The following is a 19,888-nucleotide window of genomic DNA, read 5'->3' on the forward strand; positions in this document are numbered from 1 at the left end:
GGTGAGGTAGGGCTGGTGCTTCCATCCTTAGGCTAGACCATCAGCCCTGCCCAGTACAGTGTGGGCAGTGGGGTCGACACCAGCAGAGCCACTTGCAGGCAGGGGAGGTGCTTGGTGGTTCTGCTGCCAGGATGTGATGCTGCACACGGGGCTGCAGAGGCTCTCATGGCCACTGCTTATTAAACATTTCTGATGCCGACTCAGGAGAAGGGGAAGTTGTGACTCACCACTCCAAAGGCTGGGCATCTCCAGGGGACTGAGAGGTGCAAAAAGCAAGAGTTTTACTTTGCTGAGTTACTAAGTCACTAAGCTGCTGGGAGATATGACTGCATACAAGCAGATAAAGCAGATCTGCTGGTTAGATGGCTAGTTTACAGCTTATTTTCTCAGTGTAAGTTGCCCACTGAAACAGAAAAAAAATCAAAGATAATAAAGCTGCAGTGCCTAGTGCAGCCCCCCCATCCCTTAACCCTGTTAAGATCAGCACTAGAACAGACAGCAATGCTGGTGGCTGCTTTGTCTAATCTATGGTACCACACTGTTTCATTGAATAACGTATCTCTTTATCATCTATTTGTCTTCATCTCTAGCGTTCCGAATGCGATTATCAAAGGTGTCCTTACACCTTTAAATCTACTTTGGAAGTAGAGCCACAGCCAAAATGCTAATGAGCTCGCCTTAATTGTAAACATTGAGCACTGATAAGAATGAAACTCCATCCTCTGTTCTAAGGAGTTCTTACGTGTTTCCTACTTACACCGTTTTTTATCTGATTCTCCTTCACTTCTGTTCTTAGGCAGATTAATAGGCACCTGAACAGACAAATAACAGTACTACATCTCCTTCACACTCTTTTGACAGACTTTTGAGACTGCAAAATATTTTTGGAAAATTATTATTGGAAAAAAGATTACTGAATGATCAGGTGGACGGCAATTTTTCAGGCTGGAACAATTAGTTCCCCAGCACTCACATGAACACATTTGTAACTTGTACTTAAATGCTGATGGGACATTTTTTAGAATGTGATAAGTGTGAAATAACCCATAGTTTTATCAGTGTTGGTTGCTGCCCACTCCTGCAAAAAAAAGTTTTATTGTGATCATTAAGTTGCAGGTAGGCAGTGCCTCTGGACTGTAAAATAGGAATGTTAGTGTGCAGTGATGAAAGCAAACTTTGCTCAACACCTGTCTATATATATTGCAGGTTTCAGTGGCTGCCCAGTTGGTCCGTTCACTCTATTGTCTCGGAATTAAGCCGTGGTAAGTAAAAGCAACTAAGACTGAGTTTTCTTTTCTTCCCTTTTGCACTTTTTTAGCTAGCAAATCTAAAGCTCTGCTTTTGCAGTTCAAGAAATGGCAAGAGAGAGGTAATGCGGGGTACTGGAGTGGCATGTGAAATGTCATCCTCTTCTTAACTTTTTCATCCTGTTTTCCTTTAACTGCATCTATATTTTAAGGAAGTTATAAAAACCATAGCTCTGAAAATAAACTGTACTTTTTTCCTGCAATTATCTAGGTTTATTCTTATGAAATATGATAAAGAAATAAAGTATTTTGTTAGCAGCTGCCAAAAAAACCACCCCCCCTGAAAAAAACTGCTTTTAGCAAAAGAAAGTATTTGTTCAACTATTACTTGAAAAGAAGTGAGATTTTAAGTCATAGTACTCAGTGGTATTGGATAATGGAAAATGTCTAGGATATGATTAATGAAACATTGGAAGGAAATACGGTCAGTTCATGTGTTAGCATAGATCTCCTGTAAAGCCTGTGTGCCTCACGACGGCCGTGTCAGGCTGTTCTCGATGGAAACATTTTCTTATGCTAATTTGGTTTGATACACGGGGGTAAAAGGAATACATTAGAGTCTGATGTAGTTTGCTCAACTAATGTGGCAGTAGGCAGAAATCATCTGGTTTCTCAGTAACTTTTATTATCAGCTCTTCCATTAGATCAGTAAGTCTTTTTAATGTCATTTTTTTATCCTCTCTTTATTCTTTACTATGTATTTTGTCTATGGGATGTGGTAGATCTGTACTATTCCATTGTTGGTGGGGTTATTAATTTTCTTGGCATTTTATTCTGAAAAAGTAATTGTTTTATTTAAATACCTATTAGGCATTTCAAGTAGTTCACTGGTATTTCCTGGCTCTGGCTCTTTGGGGGCAGTCTCCAGTGCTTTGCTTGGCTGTGAATTCAAAAATTAATCTTTGGGATTTGTTCTCTCTCTGCACATACATAGATATTAGTTCTCTTTTCTAGTTTGTTTTGTGTATTTTTTTAGTTTTGCTATGTGTTAGATTCAGGCTTGTGAGCAATGAGTCTCACAGATCCATAGGAATAAAATTGAGCACCGTGCTCTGTTTTTGTAGCTTTTGCATATCTCTTTTTGCCTTTACTACTGCATGAGTTGAAAGTTTACATCCCAGCTAAGCCTGCTGACTTATTCAAAGAAAAAGCCCCAAGGAAGCAGCTGGTGCCGGCGCAAAGACAAGACTTGCTCCTAGCAAGGCTGAATCATTGCTGGTGTTTATTTAAGTTGTTACTGCTTCTGTTGCACCTGGGGCTTTGTGGCTGCCATGGAACTGGTTCTGGGGCAAAACTATCAGCTGATGTAAAGCTACTGAATGAATTTGTGCTGGCTGAGAAACTTTCTTTTCCTGCCTCTACATAATGTGCTTCTATGTTGCAAGTGGTACATTTTGAGAGGAAAAAGACAACATTTCTTCAAACTTTGTGTAAGAAGGGCTGATATGTAGGTTGGTATTTATTCCTATGAAGTTTGTGTGATAAATATTCATATTTACTAAGTAATATATTTGGGTATCAGATTAGCTAATAAATCCTTTTTTAAGATAAAAACTTTAGTGCTGAGGTGAATGATAAGGAAGTAATGAAGTTTTGTAGAAAAGCTGAGACAGAAGGAGGGATTGAGAGGGAGAGAGAATGGGGAAAGCCTGGCTGAACCCAAAATCTGATATGGAGCTGCTTAAGCAGCCTGTAGGTGAATGTATGGTCACATTGGTGGTTGTAGTTATTATCAGTTAGTTTGGAAAATACTGCTCTTTTCTTCCGTACTTTTTATTTTATCTTGTTTTGACTGGGTCTGTTCCCCAGGGGTGAGATTTCTTTAAGGCTTGCTGCTGTATAGTTCTTGTGTCAGGCACAACGTGGCCTTTTGGTGAGCTGTCATGGGTGGAGAGGTACAAACAATACCGGCCAGGCACACACAGGTGGTAGTTCAAAACAATAGATTGACAGCTGTTTCTGATTTAGGACTGCAAAGCACAGAGAGCAAAGCTCTGCAACAGAGGCAAAGCTGTTACAGCCTGGTGAGTCACTGAGGAATGCAATATAGGGCAACTGCATGACACCTAGTGATGCTCAGATAATTCTCCAGAGACTTTAACTCTTTGAAATACTGTAGTGAGAGAGTATGGACATAAAAACCACAGGAGCCCACTTTGGCTCTGAGTTTTTCTCTCTCATGTTTTTAGAATTTGATTGTGATTGATTTTTTCCCATCTATCTCCCTCTTTGGAGGGGGAGGGTTCAGTTTCTTTTGAAGTTAGAAAGGATGTCACACATGGTTAGCATTTTCCAAAGGCAAGGAAAGATTATACTCACAATGAAAGAAGCACACATGATGGTGTGAGAGGATTTGCCATGAGGTTCACTGAAACGGACTGGATTACATCTTGCACAGGCATTGGTTTTCAGACCTTTGCAATATGCATAGCATATTGTGACCTGCCACTTTCAGGAGGAAATCAGCTCCCGTTTCAGTACCGCTCCCAACAGGTGGATATCCAAAGCACCAACGCGTGTCCTGACGTGAGCTCCATGACTTCACCCTGGGTGCAGGCACCCTGGCTGGTGGCCTGCCAGCCAAGGCAGGAACCAGATGCACGACACTGAGACACCTGGGCTGGCATGGGGGTGGGCAGAGCTCATCACTCCAGCACCTCATCCAGCAATTGTGGCTCTCCTGCCTTTGGACCTAGACCGGTGCATCCAGCTGAGCACAGCAAGTTGTTTCAGTGTGCGTTGTCATTGGCCTGTTGTCTAATATGTTCCTTTGCATGTAGTTGTTTTTGGTGCTCAAAAGTAAACCACTATTAGGGTTTTCATTGTCACTGATACCTTGCGTCAGCAATGTTGGTCTTTCCTACCACACCTGACGTCAGCCTTTCCAAAGGCGTGTGTGAGCAGCCAGGGAGCAATGAGGTCACTTTGCCACCCCGCTCCTCTGCTCCTCCACAGCACACAAATTGTCTTCTGAGTATTTTCTCAAGGTGTTAATGTCTGTGTTTGGGACAAGGAAAAATTATTTAAAGGGAAAACTATAGAATGTAGATTATCTTTGTAGCACAGTGATTAATTAACTGTAAGTAGCTGTGGCTAGGACTCCAGCAGAGAGTATCAGGTGTCTCTCCACTATCTTCTCAGCTGTTCCTCTTAACAAGAGCTGGGATCTGAGAAAGCTGACAACTGTAGGAGGACTTCAAGGGTATAGATGGTTCTGCTAGCATCAGTCGTTGATGCCACTCACACAGCATGGGCTGTTCTAGTAATGTCTCTAATGCTCAAGGCAAATGCTGTAAAGGCCTCCTGTATTCAAGTCTACCTTCTCAAATCAGAGGTTGGTTAGGGCTCATATGAATGACTTTAAATACATACCTATAAAAACTTCCTCTACAGCAGTGATTAACTCTCATTCTATGATGTTTAATCACATAAAGCAAAAACAATAATAAGACATGACATACCTGTGGGATCCTGAGCACCTCAGGAACATGGGAGACGCTTATTATGGAAAAATGCTCTGCCGAATTCTTGTTTGGAGAGACTTTATTTAGGAGGTGTAGAGGCTGTTTGTCTGCTGAAGTTCTCAAGCTCCAGTTTCTCCACTGTATGCATCAGCTCAGTTTCCATACAGTAATAATGCGGGCTGAATCCTTCATTTCCATACTAAGCGTAATAGAAGAGCTGTAGTGCTGATGGCATCTCTAGGGATGGTGGTGTCCAGCATATTCTGTGTCTCCATGGTTGGAATAAGTTGCAGCTTCACATCTGACTTTCCAATATATTTTCATGATACATTTCACTTAAGACTCACTTGTGCAGAGCAGTTATTTTTTTAATAGCTCTTTAAATGCTGAACATATATAAATGAAACTTGTTTAACAAGATGGAGGTGTTTTTGCCTGGGTGGGGCTGGAGGTTGTTTTGGCATGGATGGAAATGCAAGAATTTGCTCCAAGCAAATGGGAATCCTTGTTGAAACAAGCAAGAATTACTTTCTTTCATCTGTTCTTCATCTGAAAGATCTTTGTATATCTTGGGAGCTGCTCTGGGTCTTACATCACAGATAAAGAATGTGAAACGTGTTGTTTTTGCTAATGGAATTGTAGAATAACTTTTCCTGGTAATGTGGAAGAGGAGATACTCTTCCTTTGTGGAGTGCCAGAAAACAATACCCACCTGTGTTACAGTAAGACACAAGTGATTTTGTCTGTGACTTTTCCTTCCCAGCTACAGGAGGAGGATGTGTGGCTTACTGATGTGGGCAGGGACAAAACATTTTCGCCATCAGCTATATAAAGGATTATGATTAAATGAATGACTAATTATACTCCCTTAGAGTGACTGCTAACTGCCGGTGAACCTTGTTTACGGGAGCATGAAACCAACTCTGACTTTTGGAGGCTGGGCATAGGGGCTCTGTGTATGAGGAGCATTGGAGGCAAATTTGCTGACCAGTGTTTCAGCCATGTGGGTGCCAGATGTGCTGGTCATGGGGCAGCTCTGACTGCAGCAATGACTGACTCGTGTAGCTGAGAGGGTAAAAGAGACAGACCTGAAGGTGGGGCTTTCCTGGACAGGGTTCACTTCTCCCATCCTTTCCACGGAGTTTTCGGATATGCTGGCTGATTTCACCAAGTCTGTAAAGGCAGAAGCATTGTGGTACACAGTCACTTCCCCACTCTTTCATGTCTCTCCCTCTGGCTTCCAATATTGGTGAAGTAAATAGGGAGGACTCTTCCAGGTTTGGCTTCCTCTTGTGCCTGAACTGGGTCTGTCATGTGTGCTTGCACCCATGCTGGCAAGACTGGGACATGTGATGTCTTACTTTTTAAGTTATTATTTATTAATAATACAGTGCATGTCAAATGTGCCCAGAAAGGGGTCAGGAAGGAAGAGAGAGTGCCCGAGTGAGATGGGTGAGCTGGTCCTTGCTGCTACCAGCTCAGCTTCATTTGCAGCTTCAGCTGTGAGTTACAGGCAAATACAGACCTGCAAATGGCCACTGCTCTCTAACTGTCCTCTTCTCTGGGCACTCAGCAACCTCCAAACCCTGGGCTCTTCTTCCACCTTGTCCAGGATTCTCCTCTTCATGTTTCCATGGGAATGAACCAATAAAGGCAACAAGGCATTGTGTTTAGCATTCATGACCCAACCTAAGCAATTCTTTAGGGAAGAATTTTTTTACTAAAACATTTCTGTGTATTGAATTACCAGATAAAGGTCTGTGTATTGAATTACCAGGCAGTTGGTTAAATCCAGAAGGTGGAAGAAAGTAAAAAAATCTCTGACTTCTTGTTGAAAGGAGTTAAAAGTAATTAAAGACAAGAAATGCCTACTTTTTGGAAAGCAGAGGAATCTTTGCTTTCATGACAGTTAAAAGTGTATGAAAATACAGATGTGAGATGGAAATAATTTTTAATTGTGTGCACAAATAAATAAACTGTGATTTAAAAAATAATTGAGAAATCAATTTTCCAAATAGAGGAATAACTCATAAAGTTTAGTAAAAATTTGTGTTCAAGGGAAAATTGCTTAATATTTAATTTTCATCTCCTTTGCTCTTTATCCTTATCATATTTCTCATATACAGTCTTGTAAGGTGAATATTTTGATTGCACTTGCATTTCAATCAACACTACTTTGTTAGTCACAGATCATGGCTCCCTGGCCAGAGGTAGAAAAGCCTGAAACCAATAACTATATTGGGGACTCTTCCAAGCAAAACCAGAACATGGCTGGGAAAGAAGGAGAAAATCACAAAGGTAATGTGCTCACTCTGAGTTATAAAAAATATATAGGATTTGGAGACCCTTGGAGAAGATGGAAAGTGATTAAACAATTTTTAAAATGTTCTATTTCATCAGGCAACGTGGCTTCACTTGGAAATAAAGGGGAAATTCAACCTGCATTTTCCACAGTAGCTTTGATAGATGAGACAAGGCCAGAAGAAGAAGACCCATGGGCTCTGCCAGAACTGCAGGACACTGGGGTCAAGTGGTCAGGTAGCCATTTCTCTGTAAATAAGTTACCTACACTGTTTTCCCATCACTTGTCTCATGTTCTTCAAGAGTTAATGGGTGTATTATATTCAGCCAGTAAGAAAAATCCTGAAATCATGCTTCTTACCCTCCTTAAAACACAAAAAGATATATGTTAAACAGTCCAGCACTAATACAGTTTTATATCCAGGCAACTGTTGGTCTTTTTTTACTCAGTAGGATGACTGTAAAACCAAGGGTCAATGTCAGATTTCATAAGGCTCTTGACACATACCAAAAAGGTTTTTTTGTGGTAAAAGTAGGTAAACAAAATACCTGCTGCTGCAGTTAAAATGTGATTAAGAACATTCTTTTGGGTTTAATCATACATTGAAGCCATGTCACTGTCTTTGTCTCCATTGTCTCTGCTTGCGCACTAGAGGATTCCAGAGAAAAAATCAAATGATTATTTTATACATAATGTATTTGTTTTGCAGAACTGGATAGAAAAGGAAAAATCATTCGTGTACTCTATGGGATAGGGAAGTTCATTATGCTACTTGGATTACTCTACATGTTCGTGTGTTCTCTGGATGTACTGAGTTCTGCTTTTCAACTGGTAGGAGGTAAAACATCTAAAATATCAAGAATAAATGAATAAGGCAGTAAATTTTGTCTGAGACATTTAATTACAACTACCACTCTTCAAGAACATTCTTCATATGTGATGAGACATAGATTCAGAAGGAAGTAGCTCTGATTAAACACTGACCTTCATTTGTTTGAAAGGCTCTTTCTGTCTCAAATTCCAAAGAGTTGTTGATGTAAGGGTTATTGGTCCCCATTTCCCAGTAGCTTCCTGTTTAGTGACAGTTTAAAAAATACATCTGTGCATTAATCTGTCCCATGTAAAAGACATTTCAACAAGGTGAAATATGAGAATTGTGCTCTTGACCAAAGCATCTAAGACTGAAATGTCCCCCAAATCCCTCAGATATGAAATTGAAATGTATTTTTTACATTTACCTTAAAGTGTTGAGTTCAGGTGATGGACTCAGGAGTAGTTTTCAGAGAAATATGTGTGCTCCTGTGGAAGTATTTTGCAGAGAAAGGTACAGGAACAGGATTAATAGTACTTTAATAGTATTATTAAAAGCATTTCCCTTAATTCAGTATCCAAAAATACCAAGTAAGAACATTTAAATCAAGGCATGTGTGGTTTTTTGTCCTGCAGTCTTTCTGCTGATGGCTGTGGTATTATTTCTTCTCTGCAGAGTCCAGCAGGGCTTATAGTCACCGAAATGAGAAAATATAAAGTATTCTTTAAAAACTGAGAAGCTGAGAGTCCAGGATATGAATCTGGATCCCTGGCCTACATTGTACTTTTTTGGGATAGCAAACATGGTTATATATGTATCAATTAAATGGCTGAATGGTCTTGAATTAAGCACTCTGATAATTTTTATGGACTTTACCTTGTACTTCCCTCATTCTGAGAATATGTTTTTTTATAGGTAAAGCAGCAGGGGACATATTTAAAGATGATTCAGTGCTCTCAAATCCTGTTGCGGGACTGGTGATTGGAGTTCTGGTGACTGTTATGGTCCAGAGTTCCAGCACTTCTTCATCCATTATAGTCAGCATGGTGTCCTCCACGTGTAAGTTGGCTTACAGCATCTTCCCAGAGATCACTCATAAATCTTGTCTCAGGTGCAAACATTCCCATTTGAGTTCAAATTATAGAAGCTTTGGGTAAAAGAATAGAGACTAGGAAAAGTTTTCCACAGCTGTTTCCCTGATATAAAATCGAATTTTATAAAGGAATCATAACGGTATTAATATTAGTAGTAGCAATACTAGTAGTAGTACTAGTAATAATAATAAAACCACAACTGCAATGAAAATCATTGGAAGCCTTGGCACTGAATGACTTAATTTTGGAATTATCTGCATAATTTTCTCATGTTAGGCAGTTACCGAACTTCATTGTTTCTGTAACTGCCTAACATTTCTGTAACATCATTTGAAAATTCTGCAGTAAGTAGGCAAATGCCTGGGAAACAAGAGACTTTATTTTAATCTGGCTCTCTAACATGAGATGAAAATGGATAACCATGGGCCATAGTGTCAGTGGGGATCATGGGACTATGGGAGTGCCATGTTCCCAGGGGTCTTGACTAAAGCAAACCTGTTTGGGTTGGAGCAGCTCATCACACTGACGTCAAGGGAAGTCAGGGTTTCACTGATAGTAATAGAAATTTTCATTGAAGCATAGAGCTTGCTGATAATCTGATTTTTTCATTCAGTGATTCCTTTTCTGTTTTCTAGTGCTGACTGTTAGAGCAGCTATTCCTATCATCATGGGAGCAAACATTGGCACATCAGTTACAAACACAATTGTGGCACTTATGCAAGCTGGGGACAGGAATGAATTTAGAAGGTATTGTACTTAAACTCTAGATCTGGAAAATTGTTTCTTTCATTTTTGTAGGTCTTCTTCTATATTCCCTATCACTACTACAGCCATTCAACCTTTCTAGGTAGGAAAGTCACAAGCATGGCCATGGCAAAGATATAATGCTGCCTGTATGTATGGTTTCATATGCTTGAAGAAAAACATATCACATTCCTTTGGAAGTTTTTTGGGATTGTAAGAATTCACCATTTTTAATGATCTTGCACAGGGATAAATTTTCAAGTGCTCCCACTATACCACCCACCTTTTATTATGTGCTAGTTATGGGAGGGCTGTACAAGAAGTTAATATTACATAAGTTTGGTCTGGTTTCCTTAAAGAGATTTCAGTGTTGAAGGTTTCTTAAGTCTGCACAAAGCCAGAGCTAGTAACTGTAGAGAAATTAAGTGTTCTGGCTGTCAGATACATTCAGAGACAACTTTTAGACTGACACGTGACATTGACACTGAGAGAGCTCATGGAGCACTTGGAGGCTTACTGGAGATGGGCAGTAAACTTGGGAGCGATAGGAGACTCTGCATCATTTATGGTGCACTGGGCATATTGAAATACTCTTGGCCAAAGCCTCTGAGGGAAGAGCTGTGGCACCTCAGGCTTTGGAGGAGAAGATGGAAGGGAGCTATACACCAACAGTTTGCAGAAACATGTAGGAGACCTGCAGAGCCCTCTTGCCCCAGGAGCCAGGGAGAACAGGTCCCTGAGGCAATGACTGGTTGAGGATTAAAAATGTACTAAAAACAGGTGAGAGGCAAAACAAATACAGGCTGTACAGCCACTTCTTTCTTCAAAAAAATACTCTTGGCAGCCTCACGTTAAGTATCACTTTTGTCTTTTCTAGTTTTTCTTGTTTTACTCACCTGTCTGGCTCTTTAATTGGTCAACAGTGTGGAGCCAACCTAGCACTCCATAACAAAGTAGCTATTGCATTTGACCTCAGAAATTGAATGATTCCCACCTTGAAATGCCCTTCATCTGTACTTTTATGATTTCATATCTAATTGATGTTATACATATTTTGTTTAATTAAAAGCAACTCTGTTTTTTAATTTCTTCTTGCAGGGCCTTTGCTGGGGCAACAATCCATGATTTCTTTAACTGGCTAGCTGTGTTTGCGCTGTTACCCGTTGAAGTCATTACTGGCTATCTCTACCATCTCACCAATGTTATAGTTGAGTCCTTTCATCTTGAAAGTGGTGAGGATGCTCCAGAGCTACTAAAAGTTATCACAGACCCCTTTACAAAGCTCATCATTGAGGTAAGCTGCTTCTCACTTCAAGGAAGCTGCTTACTTGGTTCAGTCACAACTAATCAAAATGCTCTGGGTATGAGAAGATTTCCCACTCCTATCTCTGTGTCCTCAGGGTAAAGTTCATTAGCAGATGAATTCTTCTCTTTATTCACATTTCGTAAAGCCCAGCTCTATGTTTCCAGTTTCTATTTCCCCCACATTTCACCGTATCAATGCAGATCTAGCTAGGAGGACTGGGAAGGCAGGTGAGGACAAATACAGCCATGTGAGATGGATGGGAAGGCAGCCTGTTGCCTGGACATTGGCAGATAGCACTAGCTGAGATAACCTGCCACAGCCAGAGGATCAGCACAGGACCTGATGATGACCCTGAAATGATGGGACATAGTCACGTGCATCTAGAAGCCACGAGGATGCACACAGCTTCTGAAGTGACCGTAAATACAGTCAGGGAATTGTGTCAGGGCAGCTAATTAAACAGAAAGGGTGAGATGAGGTAGTGGATGATGTGGGAAGAATGAGACAAAGCATTTGTTCATGTAGAGTTGTACCTTTTTTTCTGGGAGTAATCCCCCTCCTACCTGTTGGTCAGGAGTTCCAGAATTAGAGTCATGCAGATTTTATATGGTTGAGCTTCTGTAGGGGGTTGTTTGAGTAGAGCTGTGACACAAACTGGAAGCAAAGCATTTTTAAATCCTTTTTATTCTTCTTTTTAAGCTTGATAAATCAGTAATAAATGCAATTGCCACTAATGATGAATCAGCAAAAAACAAAAGCCTGGTAAAGATCTGGTGTGTCACAGAAACCAATGTGGTGAGTATCATGTTAAATTAATTGTCAGGTACCTCAGGAAATATATTACTGATCTGTAGCTGATGCTCCTCATCATAGGATTGTGAAATTAGATTTTTTAAATGAGGGTGGGGTTTTTATCAGCAGAAAAAGAATGAAAAAAATTTAATGCAGTATTTGCTCCACTTAAAGCAAGCATGGTCACCAATGGTGACCTTGACCTGGCTGCTTTCAGTACTATGCAGGCTCTTGCCTATCAGAACTGATGGATTGGTGCCAAGCCTTTTACTCCTTTCAAACCCAAATGCCTTTAAACTCTGATAGTCCTACCAACTCCCTGAAAGTGGAAAAAGTCTGCAACATAGGCCAGAGAAAAGATAATTTCAACCACCGTTTATCTACTGAGCTAATCAGCTTTAGCTTTACATGTGTTGGGGTGATCTGGTGGCAGCTGGCAATTTGCAGCTTTCTTGGAAAACTGCCCTTGGAGAAAGCCTCTGTAGGGCTGTGTCCTGTTCCTCTTCACCCAAGCAGCCCTGTAGCTTGGAGGAATCTCTTGCCCAGACCAACACCAATGAGTATTTTGGTAAGCTATGGAGCTGAGTGTTTGGTTTGCATTGTTCAGCTAACTAGCAATTACAGCATTAAATATCCTTTGATTCTCTAATTAGAGTATTCTACCTGTTGGCATGTATAGAAAAGTAATTCCTGAAGTCCTGAGGCAGAAGATACTTAAGGACAGGCTGTGGAGGTTGAAATTAAGTGCTCAGCTCCTATTGTATGACAGTCTGGATGGCCAGTGAAACGCTACCTATGGAGATAGTGGCGGAGCAGAGCTGTGCTCACCTGAAACCCCGCTCGGGTTACGCGCAGGCTCTGGGCTGAGCTGAGCCGGCTCAGAGCCGCAGCCTGGTGCCACTCGCTGCCAGGCAGGCACAGCCCGAGCCTCAGCCGGAGAGCTCCAAGCCCTACACAGGACAAGAAACTCCATGGAAAGTGCAGCCTGAGGGAAATGTTTATTTCTAGACACACACTTTTTTTCTGTGCTGCCTGTATTTTGGCTCTGTACCTACTGCTCAAGCTTACAGTCAAATTACAAAAACATGTGAAACTCTCAGAATTTTGACTTGGGCTTGGTGGGGAAAAAAGAAAATAATTCAAATTATCTGCATTCCTACTATGTTAAACTAATTTCTAGCAAAAATTATTAAACAGACTCATGGCAAGGATAAATACATGCAGACCCCATATGTTTAAAGCAAAACAAGTGTTTTGATCTTGTGAAGCTGCTTTGAAACTAAGATGTTTGAAAAAATTTCAGGAAGGTGAGAAACAAGACTCTTGTGTTGTAAAGGTTTACAGGATGGAATGCCTGGAGCCCAGGCACTCCCTGGAGGTGTGGGGGCACTAGATCCACTCCCAATTTTCCCCACCTGCATCATCTGGAGAGAGTTACAAATGCAGGTGTTAGTACGCAGTACCCAGCAAAAAAAAAAAAAAAAAAATCTCTTTCCCCATTTCTGCAAAAGAAAATCACTCAAGCACTTTGGAAAGATACCTCATGTTCAGGAGCATGGTTCAGAGTCCATTTGGCTGTTAGCTGCTCTTGTGTGGAAGTACAGCTCAGTCAGCAAACTCTTCCTTAATCTGCTTAACGACTTACGGACCTGGTGTCAGAATGCAGAATGTCTGGCCTAGGAGGGCTTATAAGGAATGTTTTATTGTGGTATACACAGAAATTCAGTAATTTAGTAATGCTAATCATAGTGCTTGTAATGAGCCCTTAGACAGCATTTGAACTTTGAAATTAAAGTAGTAGCAGCACTTCTATTTCTACTGACATGGAAACTGAGGCACAGAAAATCAGCTCGAGCACTTTGTGCTCATCCAGCAAGAGAGGCTGCACTAGCATTGTAGCATTCTGACTCACAGTCTGTAGTATTCATCAGACCATGAACTGCACTGAGATATCAGGAAAGAGGTCTTTCTTTCATCAAGGAAGCTGTGGCACTGGCTGAAAAAGGAAAGCCACTGTCCCACAACTGCAGCCAAACATGAACCTCACTCCACAAAAACTGTCATCAGTGATTAAGTTCCTTATCTATTAGTGGATTGGTGTTGTGGTTATTACAATGTAGAAGATTTTGGGGATCTTTTAATCTTTACATGTTGCACCGATTGACTTGGGTAACAGCATAATCATTTATTTTAAGAATGCAAAATATTACCATGTCATTAATGTGGTGCCAGCTTACAATTCGGACTTTTTAGCTGATGAATCTTGGTTGTAGTAAAATTTGGAAATTCTACATGAGCTCTTAGTAAAGGATTTTAGATGACTGAACTATCTGCTTTGTCTGGCAATCTTTAGACACTGCAGAATGTCACAATTCCACCTTCTGAAAACTGCACATCTCCTGACTTTTGCTGGACTGAGGGAAATGTGACATGGACCCTCAAGAATATAACTGAAACAGACTATATCAGTAAATGTAAGTAGAAGAACTACTCCTCTGCCACATCTTTACAAAAGTCTGTAGCTTTCTAATGGTGCTAACAGACCACTTCTGAGGTGTATCCAGAAGCCCTCGCCTGTACAGACACAGGGCACTGCTGCAGGTGCTGCCTCAGGAGCCTGTGCTCTGCTACAGCTGCACAGCTGGAGTTACAGCATCATCATGGTATCTGGCTGCAGGTGGATCTCTTTCCATGCTGCCTGATACCAGTAACTGAGGTCCCCAGTATCATGTCACCCACGATGTTCAGATGGCTTGGAGCTACGGTTACTTTGCTGTAATGCTTCCTAGGATATCCCATCCCTATGCATGCCCTGCAGGACTTTCAACAGCCCTTCTCAGGCACGCAGCCACCTCTGGGAAAAGCTGACCCACCGTGCAGCTTGGAGCATCCCAAAATTTTCTCCTGCCTTTGTACTTCTCTCTCTTGCACATGGCACATAGTTCCTGCCTGCCCCATAGGGGTGCCCGCTGTGTATTTTATAACATGTCTGTAGAAGCACCTCTCCTGCCTCCTTCAGACATGGCTTTTGAGGAGGAGGGAAGGTGGCATTTTCCCTCTTTGCATCAACCCCTTAAGTTATGCTTGCTTTGGTCCAATTTTCTTAGGGGAGCGAATGAAAACCAGAGCTGGGCTTAGGATCACAGGCAAAAATTAGGGTAGGCTAATTCATTTTCCTTTTCTTTTTCAGGCCAACACATCTTTGTAAACTCAGACCTGCCTGATCTTGCCATCGGGCTCATCCTTCTGGCTTTGTCCCTGCTTGTTCTCTGCTCCTGTTTGATCATGATCGTTAAGCTATTAAACTCTGTGCTTAAAGGACAAGTGGCAAGTGTTATCAAGAAGACAATCAACACTGGTAACTATCTCCTTTTCTTGAGGATTGTTTTTAGGAGTCACAAGGACACTGAGCATGTTTATTGATGTCTCCTGATCTGGAAGACGTTATAGAATATTTCAAAGAAAATACTATTGCATGAAAATCATGAGCACTGCCCACCATTTTTTCTCTCAAGCATTTTTTTTCTTTCATTTAAAAATCTATTAGTGAACAGCTTGATTGAGAAATGCAGCAGATTAACAGCATTGGAGACCAAAGTCCAGGCTCTGTTTCTAGATGTATAATCATTAGCTGTTAGAAATGTAGAGTTCTCATCCTCAAAAGATAGCACCAAAGTGCTGAGATTGTGATTGCCTGCTCTGGCACAGGGCCTGCATATTCGTTCTAAAGTAAGTTGAAAAAAGTTTGTAGTAATTAATGATCTTATCCTGTTCTGCTGCCTAACCTGCTCTTCAGCAGGATAAGGCAGCCTTGAATAGTGGAGTTTTTCTATCTTTCCCTGTGTTGTCCAGCTGTTTTTTTTCAGCCTGGATCCATTGAGTGCAAATGTTATAGTTTTTTTTTTTTTTTTCACCAGGCTGCTTTTCCTTCATATTCTTTTTAACTGAGAGATTAGAAGCTGTAACAGAGAAAAGCAGTCCTGGCACAGATCTCAGCCTGTGGTTGAAGTGAGGGTACACAGAAATATAGAAGGCAACAAAGCGGTCCCCAGGCTGTCTTCTCCTGGGCAAAGAACACTGCCCAAATTAAAAACAAGGGGTAGAAAGTAAACAGCTGACAGCTACTGCTTATTTAATTTGGGATCTGCTCTGTGTTCCTCTGTGTCTTCCCAGCTGATCAAGTCCTCACTTCTCATCTCTCTCCATAAATCTGCAGACAACAGGGGACATTTGTGCCTAGTTTCTCTAATCAGTGTAATTAGCTGTTCTCTGCAAGAGTTAACAAGTGCATTTTTAGGAGATAATCTGCTTGGAATAGTTAGAACAAACAACTTGGTTCTCTCAGGATGGTCTTCAGAGCTTTCTGAAGATCTGATCCTTGTAGTGTGGGCCTGCTTGCTGAAACCAAGGCTCTTAAAACACCTGGAAGGTTTTGTGTTGACCTCCACGGAAACATTTCTGGTACCTGATTGTATCACAACACACATGCTACCCCAGGTCAGGACAAATGTCTGCCTAGTCTGGTATCCATCTCAAAGTATATCCAGTGGTGCAAGGCTGTAGAAGGCACACAGCAAACAGGATAAATCAAAGTAGTAGAACTGACCCCAAAACGTCATTTAAGATCCAATATGCAAACAATATATATATATATATACATTTTAAGTGCTTAACAGTCTTCACTGCTGTGTTACTGTTACATAGATCACTCTGTTATGCTAACAGTAGTGTTCTTCCTCTATTTTTTAGATTTTCCATTTCCTTTTACTTGGCTTGCTGGATACCTGGCTATGCTCGCAGGGGCTGGTATGACCTTCGTTGTCCAAAGCAGTTCTGTTTTCACATCTGCTATTACACCCCTTGTTGGTAAGTTGTAAATACTGTGCTCTTTATCCCCATGTTTTATCATCTCCATCATTCTGAAACCAACTCAGTCGTGTTTCTTTTCTTGTAGGCATTGGTGTTATAAGCATTGAGCGCTCTTACCCCCTCACCTTGGGAGCCAACATTGGCACAACCACAACTGCTATACTTGCAGCCTTAGCAAGTCCTGGGAGTACATTAAAATATTCATTACAGGTCAGTATAAAACAATGCTTTCTTGACTTCGTTTAGAAGTTGTAACTTTTCTGAAGAAAAATCTGACAAAAGTGGCTGTGCTGCAAATGTGCTGTTCATGTGGTGCCTGTTATTTTGTGTGCTATTAATAACAGTGCATTCACTTCAACTGCTGCAGCAGAAAGGTTGCATTAAAAATTCCCAGGATGTCAATATATAGCTAATCTTGCTTTTATAAATTGTCTTGATCTGCATGAATTGATTCAGAACTGAGACAGGGGAGGCCACTTGACCCCTGAGCATGGGGTCTTTTCTGCTTGGAGTTCAGTGCCCACATACTGAGATCCCTCTGAGGGTTATTCATTTCTGTAAGCTCTCTTCTCAGGATCCTAAGTCAGTTCATGAATTGTACAGGGGCTCCTGTAACCTAAGTGAAGGTTGAACAGTCCTTAAGCTGGCAAGCTCTCTACCTACCTGACGTGTCAGTGAGCATCACAGCATCTATTTTTCTCCTTGTAAATGTACTTTGACTGGGTTTTATTGAATTCCTTTTTGCCTTAAACTATTTGAAAAGTAGGAAGCCTAGATTTGACCTCCCATTTTCCACCCAGTAAAGAACCTAGCAGCAGATAACATTTGAATGAATGCTTTACAATTCAGAGTGAAAAGATAATGACGTTTCCTTTGTGAATAGGATGAATGTTTTTACTAGCTAAAATAAATCAAGAAAATTACAGAAGTCATTTAATTGTCCTCAGGCAACAGATGTAATCATGAGAAGATGCTATCTTGATAAAGCTCAGATTTCATGATAACATACTGGTTTTATAATGCCCTTTATAAATAAACACCTGTATTTTCATATTTACTTTAGTCTGATAACAGTTACAAAATTAAAATAGGATAAGGTGAGCAGGGAATGTACTGTTTTGTTCAATACATGCTTATTCTGTCTAAGTGACTCTAAGTGACACTCCTAAGTGTATGCTTTAGGAAGTCTGTGCCTTTTAATGCTAATTTTTGTTTAAAAAATTTTTGAAGTATGTGAATCAAAGGATTGTGAAGACCCAAAGAAAAAGTCCCCTTCCAGGAATCTCCTCAGTGCCCTATAAGCTTATAGCTAATTTTTTTTTTTTTTGTAAAATCCAAGTTTGTACCATTAAAAATTTCTCTGCAGCCTGTGTGGAATATCAAATTTACATTTCCCATGTTTTCATTGAAAATGTATGGATGCAGAACCCAATGGTTCCCACACCTTATTGACAACAGTACTGTTTCCTGAGAGCTGGAAGTAATAATGATGTGGGTAGGAATATTTAATGGTGTTTTAGTTAATGAGCTTCCCAAATGTTTTTGCTTTCAGATTGCCTTGTGCCACTTTTTCTTCAATGTCTCTGGGATTATTCTGTTTTATCCGATACCTTACACCCGCCTGCCAATCCGCATGAGCAAGACCTTGGGAAATATAACAGCCCAGTACAGATGGTTTGCTATATTTTATCTTCTCCTCTGTTTCTTTCTGTTGCCTTTGTTTGTATTTGCTCTGTCACTGGCAGGCTGGGCAGTCCTTTTGGGTGTTTGCCTTCCGATGTTTGTTCTTTTTATTGCTGTGGTTGTAATTAATGTTATGCAGAAAAGGCGACCACATTCACTGCCTGAGAAGCTCCAAAACTGGGATTTCCTACCTATCTGGATGCACTCCCTAGAGCCCTGGGACAATATACTTATGTCTTCACTGGCTTTTTGTGGGAAACACTGCTGCGGCTTCTGCAAGTGTTGCAAAGTCAATGCTGAACAGGAGGGTGCCAAAGACAAGCAGCTAAAAACTATGGAAGTTTATGAAAACACCATGGCAATGGCTGATGAAGAAAGAGGTGGAAGAAGGGCACCAGCTGTAGCTTGTGTTGACAAAACAGGCACAAACAACACAGCCTTATAGTATTGGATCCATGCATATTAGCAGAGGTACAGCACAGGACACCCAGACTCATCAAAACCACCTTGGACTGAGGACAGAGTGAACATTTTGTTAGGTTTCTGAAGCCAGTGATACATCACTCATCAAGGAAGGGAGTCAAACAAGCTTGACAGAGTTCCCAGAAAATCTATGCTCAATTGCAAAGCTAATGGCAGATATGTTCACAGAGGATCTACTATGTGGTACCTTCCTCCAAATGTTATCAGTAGCAAACAAAAAGAAATCCTGATGTAGTCCCATGAAGAGAGGGATGAAAGAAGTGGCAATCAATTCAAACTTAAAAAAACAAATAAACAATGCACTTGTTGAGGTCAGCCTTCCTGACATACTGACTCAGCAGAAATTAATTCATAATACCTAAGAAGCCCTTGAAATTAAAAAAGAAAGTGGGGGGGGGGGGGGAAGGGAAAAAAAGGCAAAAAAAAGGAATCCTAACGTTTCATTGGCCTGTCTGCAGTGGTCAAAATGGAAAACAGTAGCTTTCCTAGAACAGACAAAATCTATTCTATGTGTGTGAAGGAAAATGTAATGCTGGGACATCCTTCAGAAGCTCTTGGAGTCCTACTCTGGCATAAGCCCATTTGGAGCCCTCTCTTTCTCCTCTAACAGTGGGGACAGGAGCTACAATATTTTATAATCTCAGGCTAAAGACCATAAAAGTAATTGTTGCTCCCTCTGCCTGCTGAACGTTAAGAACTGTGTATGGAGACATCGGGTTGCTACCAAAGGTCTTGTCTGACTGAGGATGTGATTGTGTGGCCATTCCTCTCTCTGGATGGTCCTTTTCAGTCCTGTTCACCATGTGATCCCTCAGCTATGGACTGGTGCAGGAAGGAGGACAAGTGGCCACGGCAGGAGAGGAGAGAGCTGTGCCAGCCTGTGCTGATGCCAGGAGATGTGTGTGCAGCTGTGGCTCCATTTGCCTGAGCCACAAAAGGAGTTTCCAGAGTAGCAGTGGAGAATGGCTTTAGACCTACAATAGTGAGAGCCTGCAGAGCAGATTGTGGCTAGCACAGGGCATCTGGTAATGTT

At 41.1% G+C, this 19,888-nt stretch overlaps 1 protein-coding gene across 4 annotated transcripts; it reads left to right on the forward strand.

Annotated features, from left to right (window-relative positions):
- The first annotated feature begins 244 nt into the window (after window positions 1–244).
- On the forward strand, window positions 245–19,242 carry SLC34A2 (solute carrier family 34 member 2). 4 transcript variants are annotated; one of them, XM_068188818.1, is made up of 14 exons: window positions 245–263; window positions 1,207–1,262; window positions 6,955–7,069; window positions 7,172–7,309; window positions 7,783–7,911; window positions 8,800–8,943; window positions 9,614–9,725; window positions 10,821–11,016; window positions 11,728–11,823; window positions 14,174–14,294; window positions 15,011–15,178; window positions 16,570–16,686; window positions 16,775–16,899; window positions 18,242–19,242. In XM_068188818.1, the coding sequence occupies exons 3-14, from the start codon at window positions 6,964–6,966 to the stop codon at window positions 18,815–18,817; spliced, it is 2,028 nt and encodes a 675-aa protein (XP_068044919.1). In that variant the 5' UTR covers window positions 245–263; window positions 1,207–1,262; window positions 6,955–6,963; the 3' UTR covers window positions 18,818–19,242. The 4 variants fall into 4 exon arrangements, with proteins under 4 accessions (XP_068044919.1, XP_068044918.1, XP_068044917.1 ...); XM_068188817.1 differs by lacking the exon at window positions 245–263 and adding an exon at window positions 721–1,116; XM_068188816.1 differs by lacking the exon at window positions 245–263 and having other exon boundaries at window positions 1,125–1,262.
- The last annotated feature ends 646 nt before the right edge of the window (window positions 19,243–19,888 follow it).

The sequence above is a fragment of the Anomalospiza imberbis genome, chromosome 4 (assembly GCF_031753505.1).
Source record: "Anomalospiza imberbis isolate Cuckoo-Finch-1a 21T00152 chromosome 4, ASM3175350v1, whole genome shotgun sequence".
In the NCBI taxonomy this organism is placed as follows: Eukaryota; Metazoa; Chordata; class Aves; order Passeriformes; family Viduidae; genus Anomalospiza; species Anomalospiza imberbis.

Coding starts and splice junctions, on each gene's coding strand:
- SLC34A2 (XM_068188818.1), top strand. CDS start 6,964: ATGGCTCCCTGGCCAGAGGTAGAAAAGCCTGAAACCAATAACTATATT. Junction 9,726..10,820: donor GACAGGAATGAATTTAGAAG/GTATTGTACTTA, acceptor TTCTTCTTGCAG/GGCCTTTGCTGGGGCAACAA. Junction 11,824..14,173: donor GTGTCACAGAAACCAATGTG/GTGAGTATCATG, acceptor GGCAATCTTTAG/ACACTGCAGAATGTCACAAT.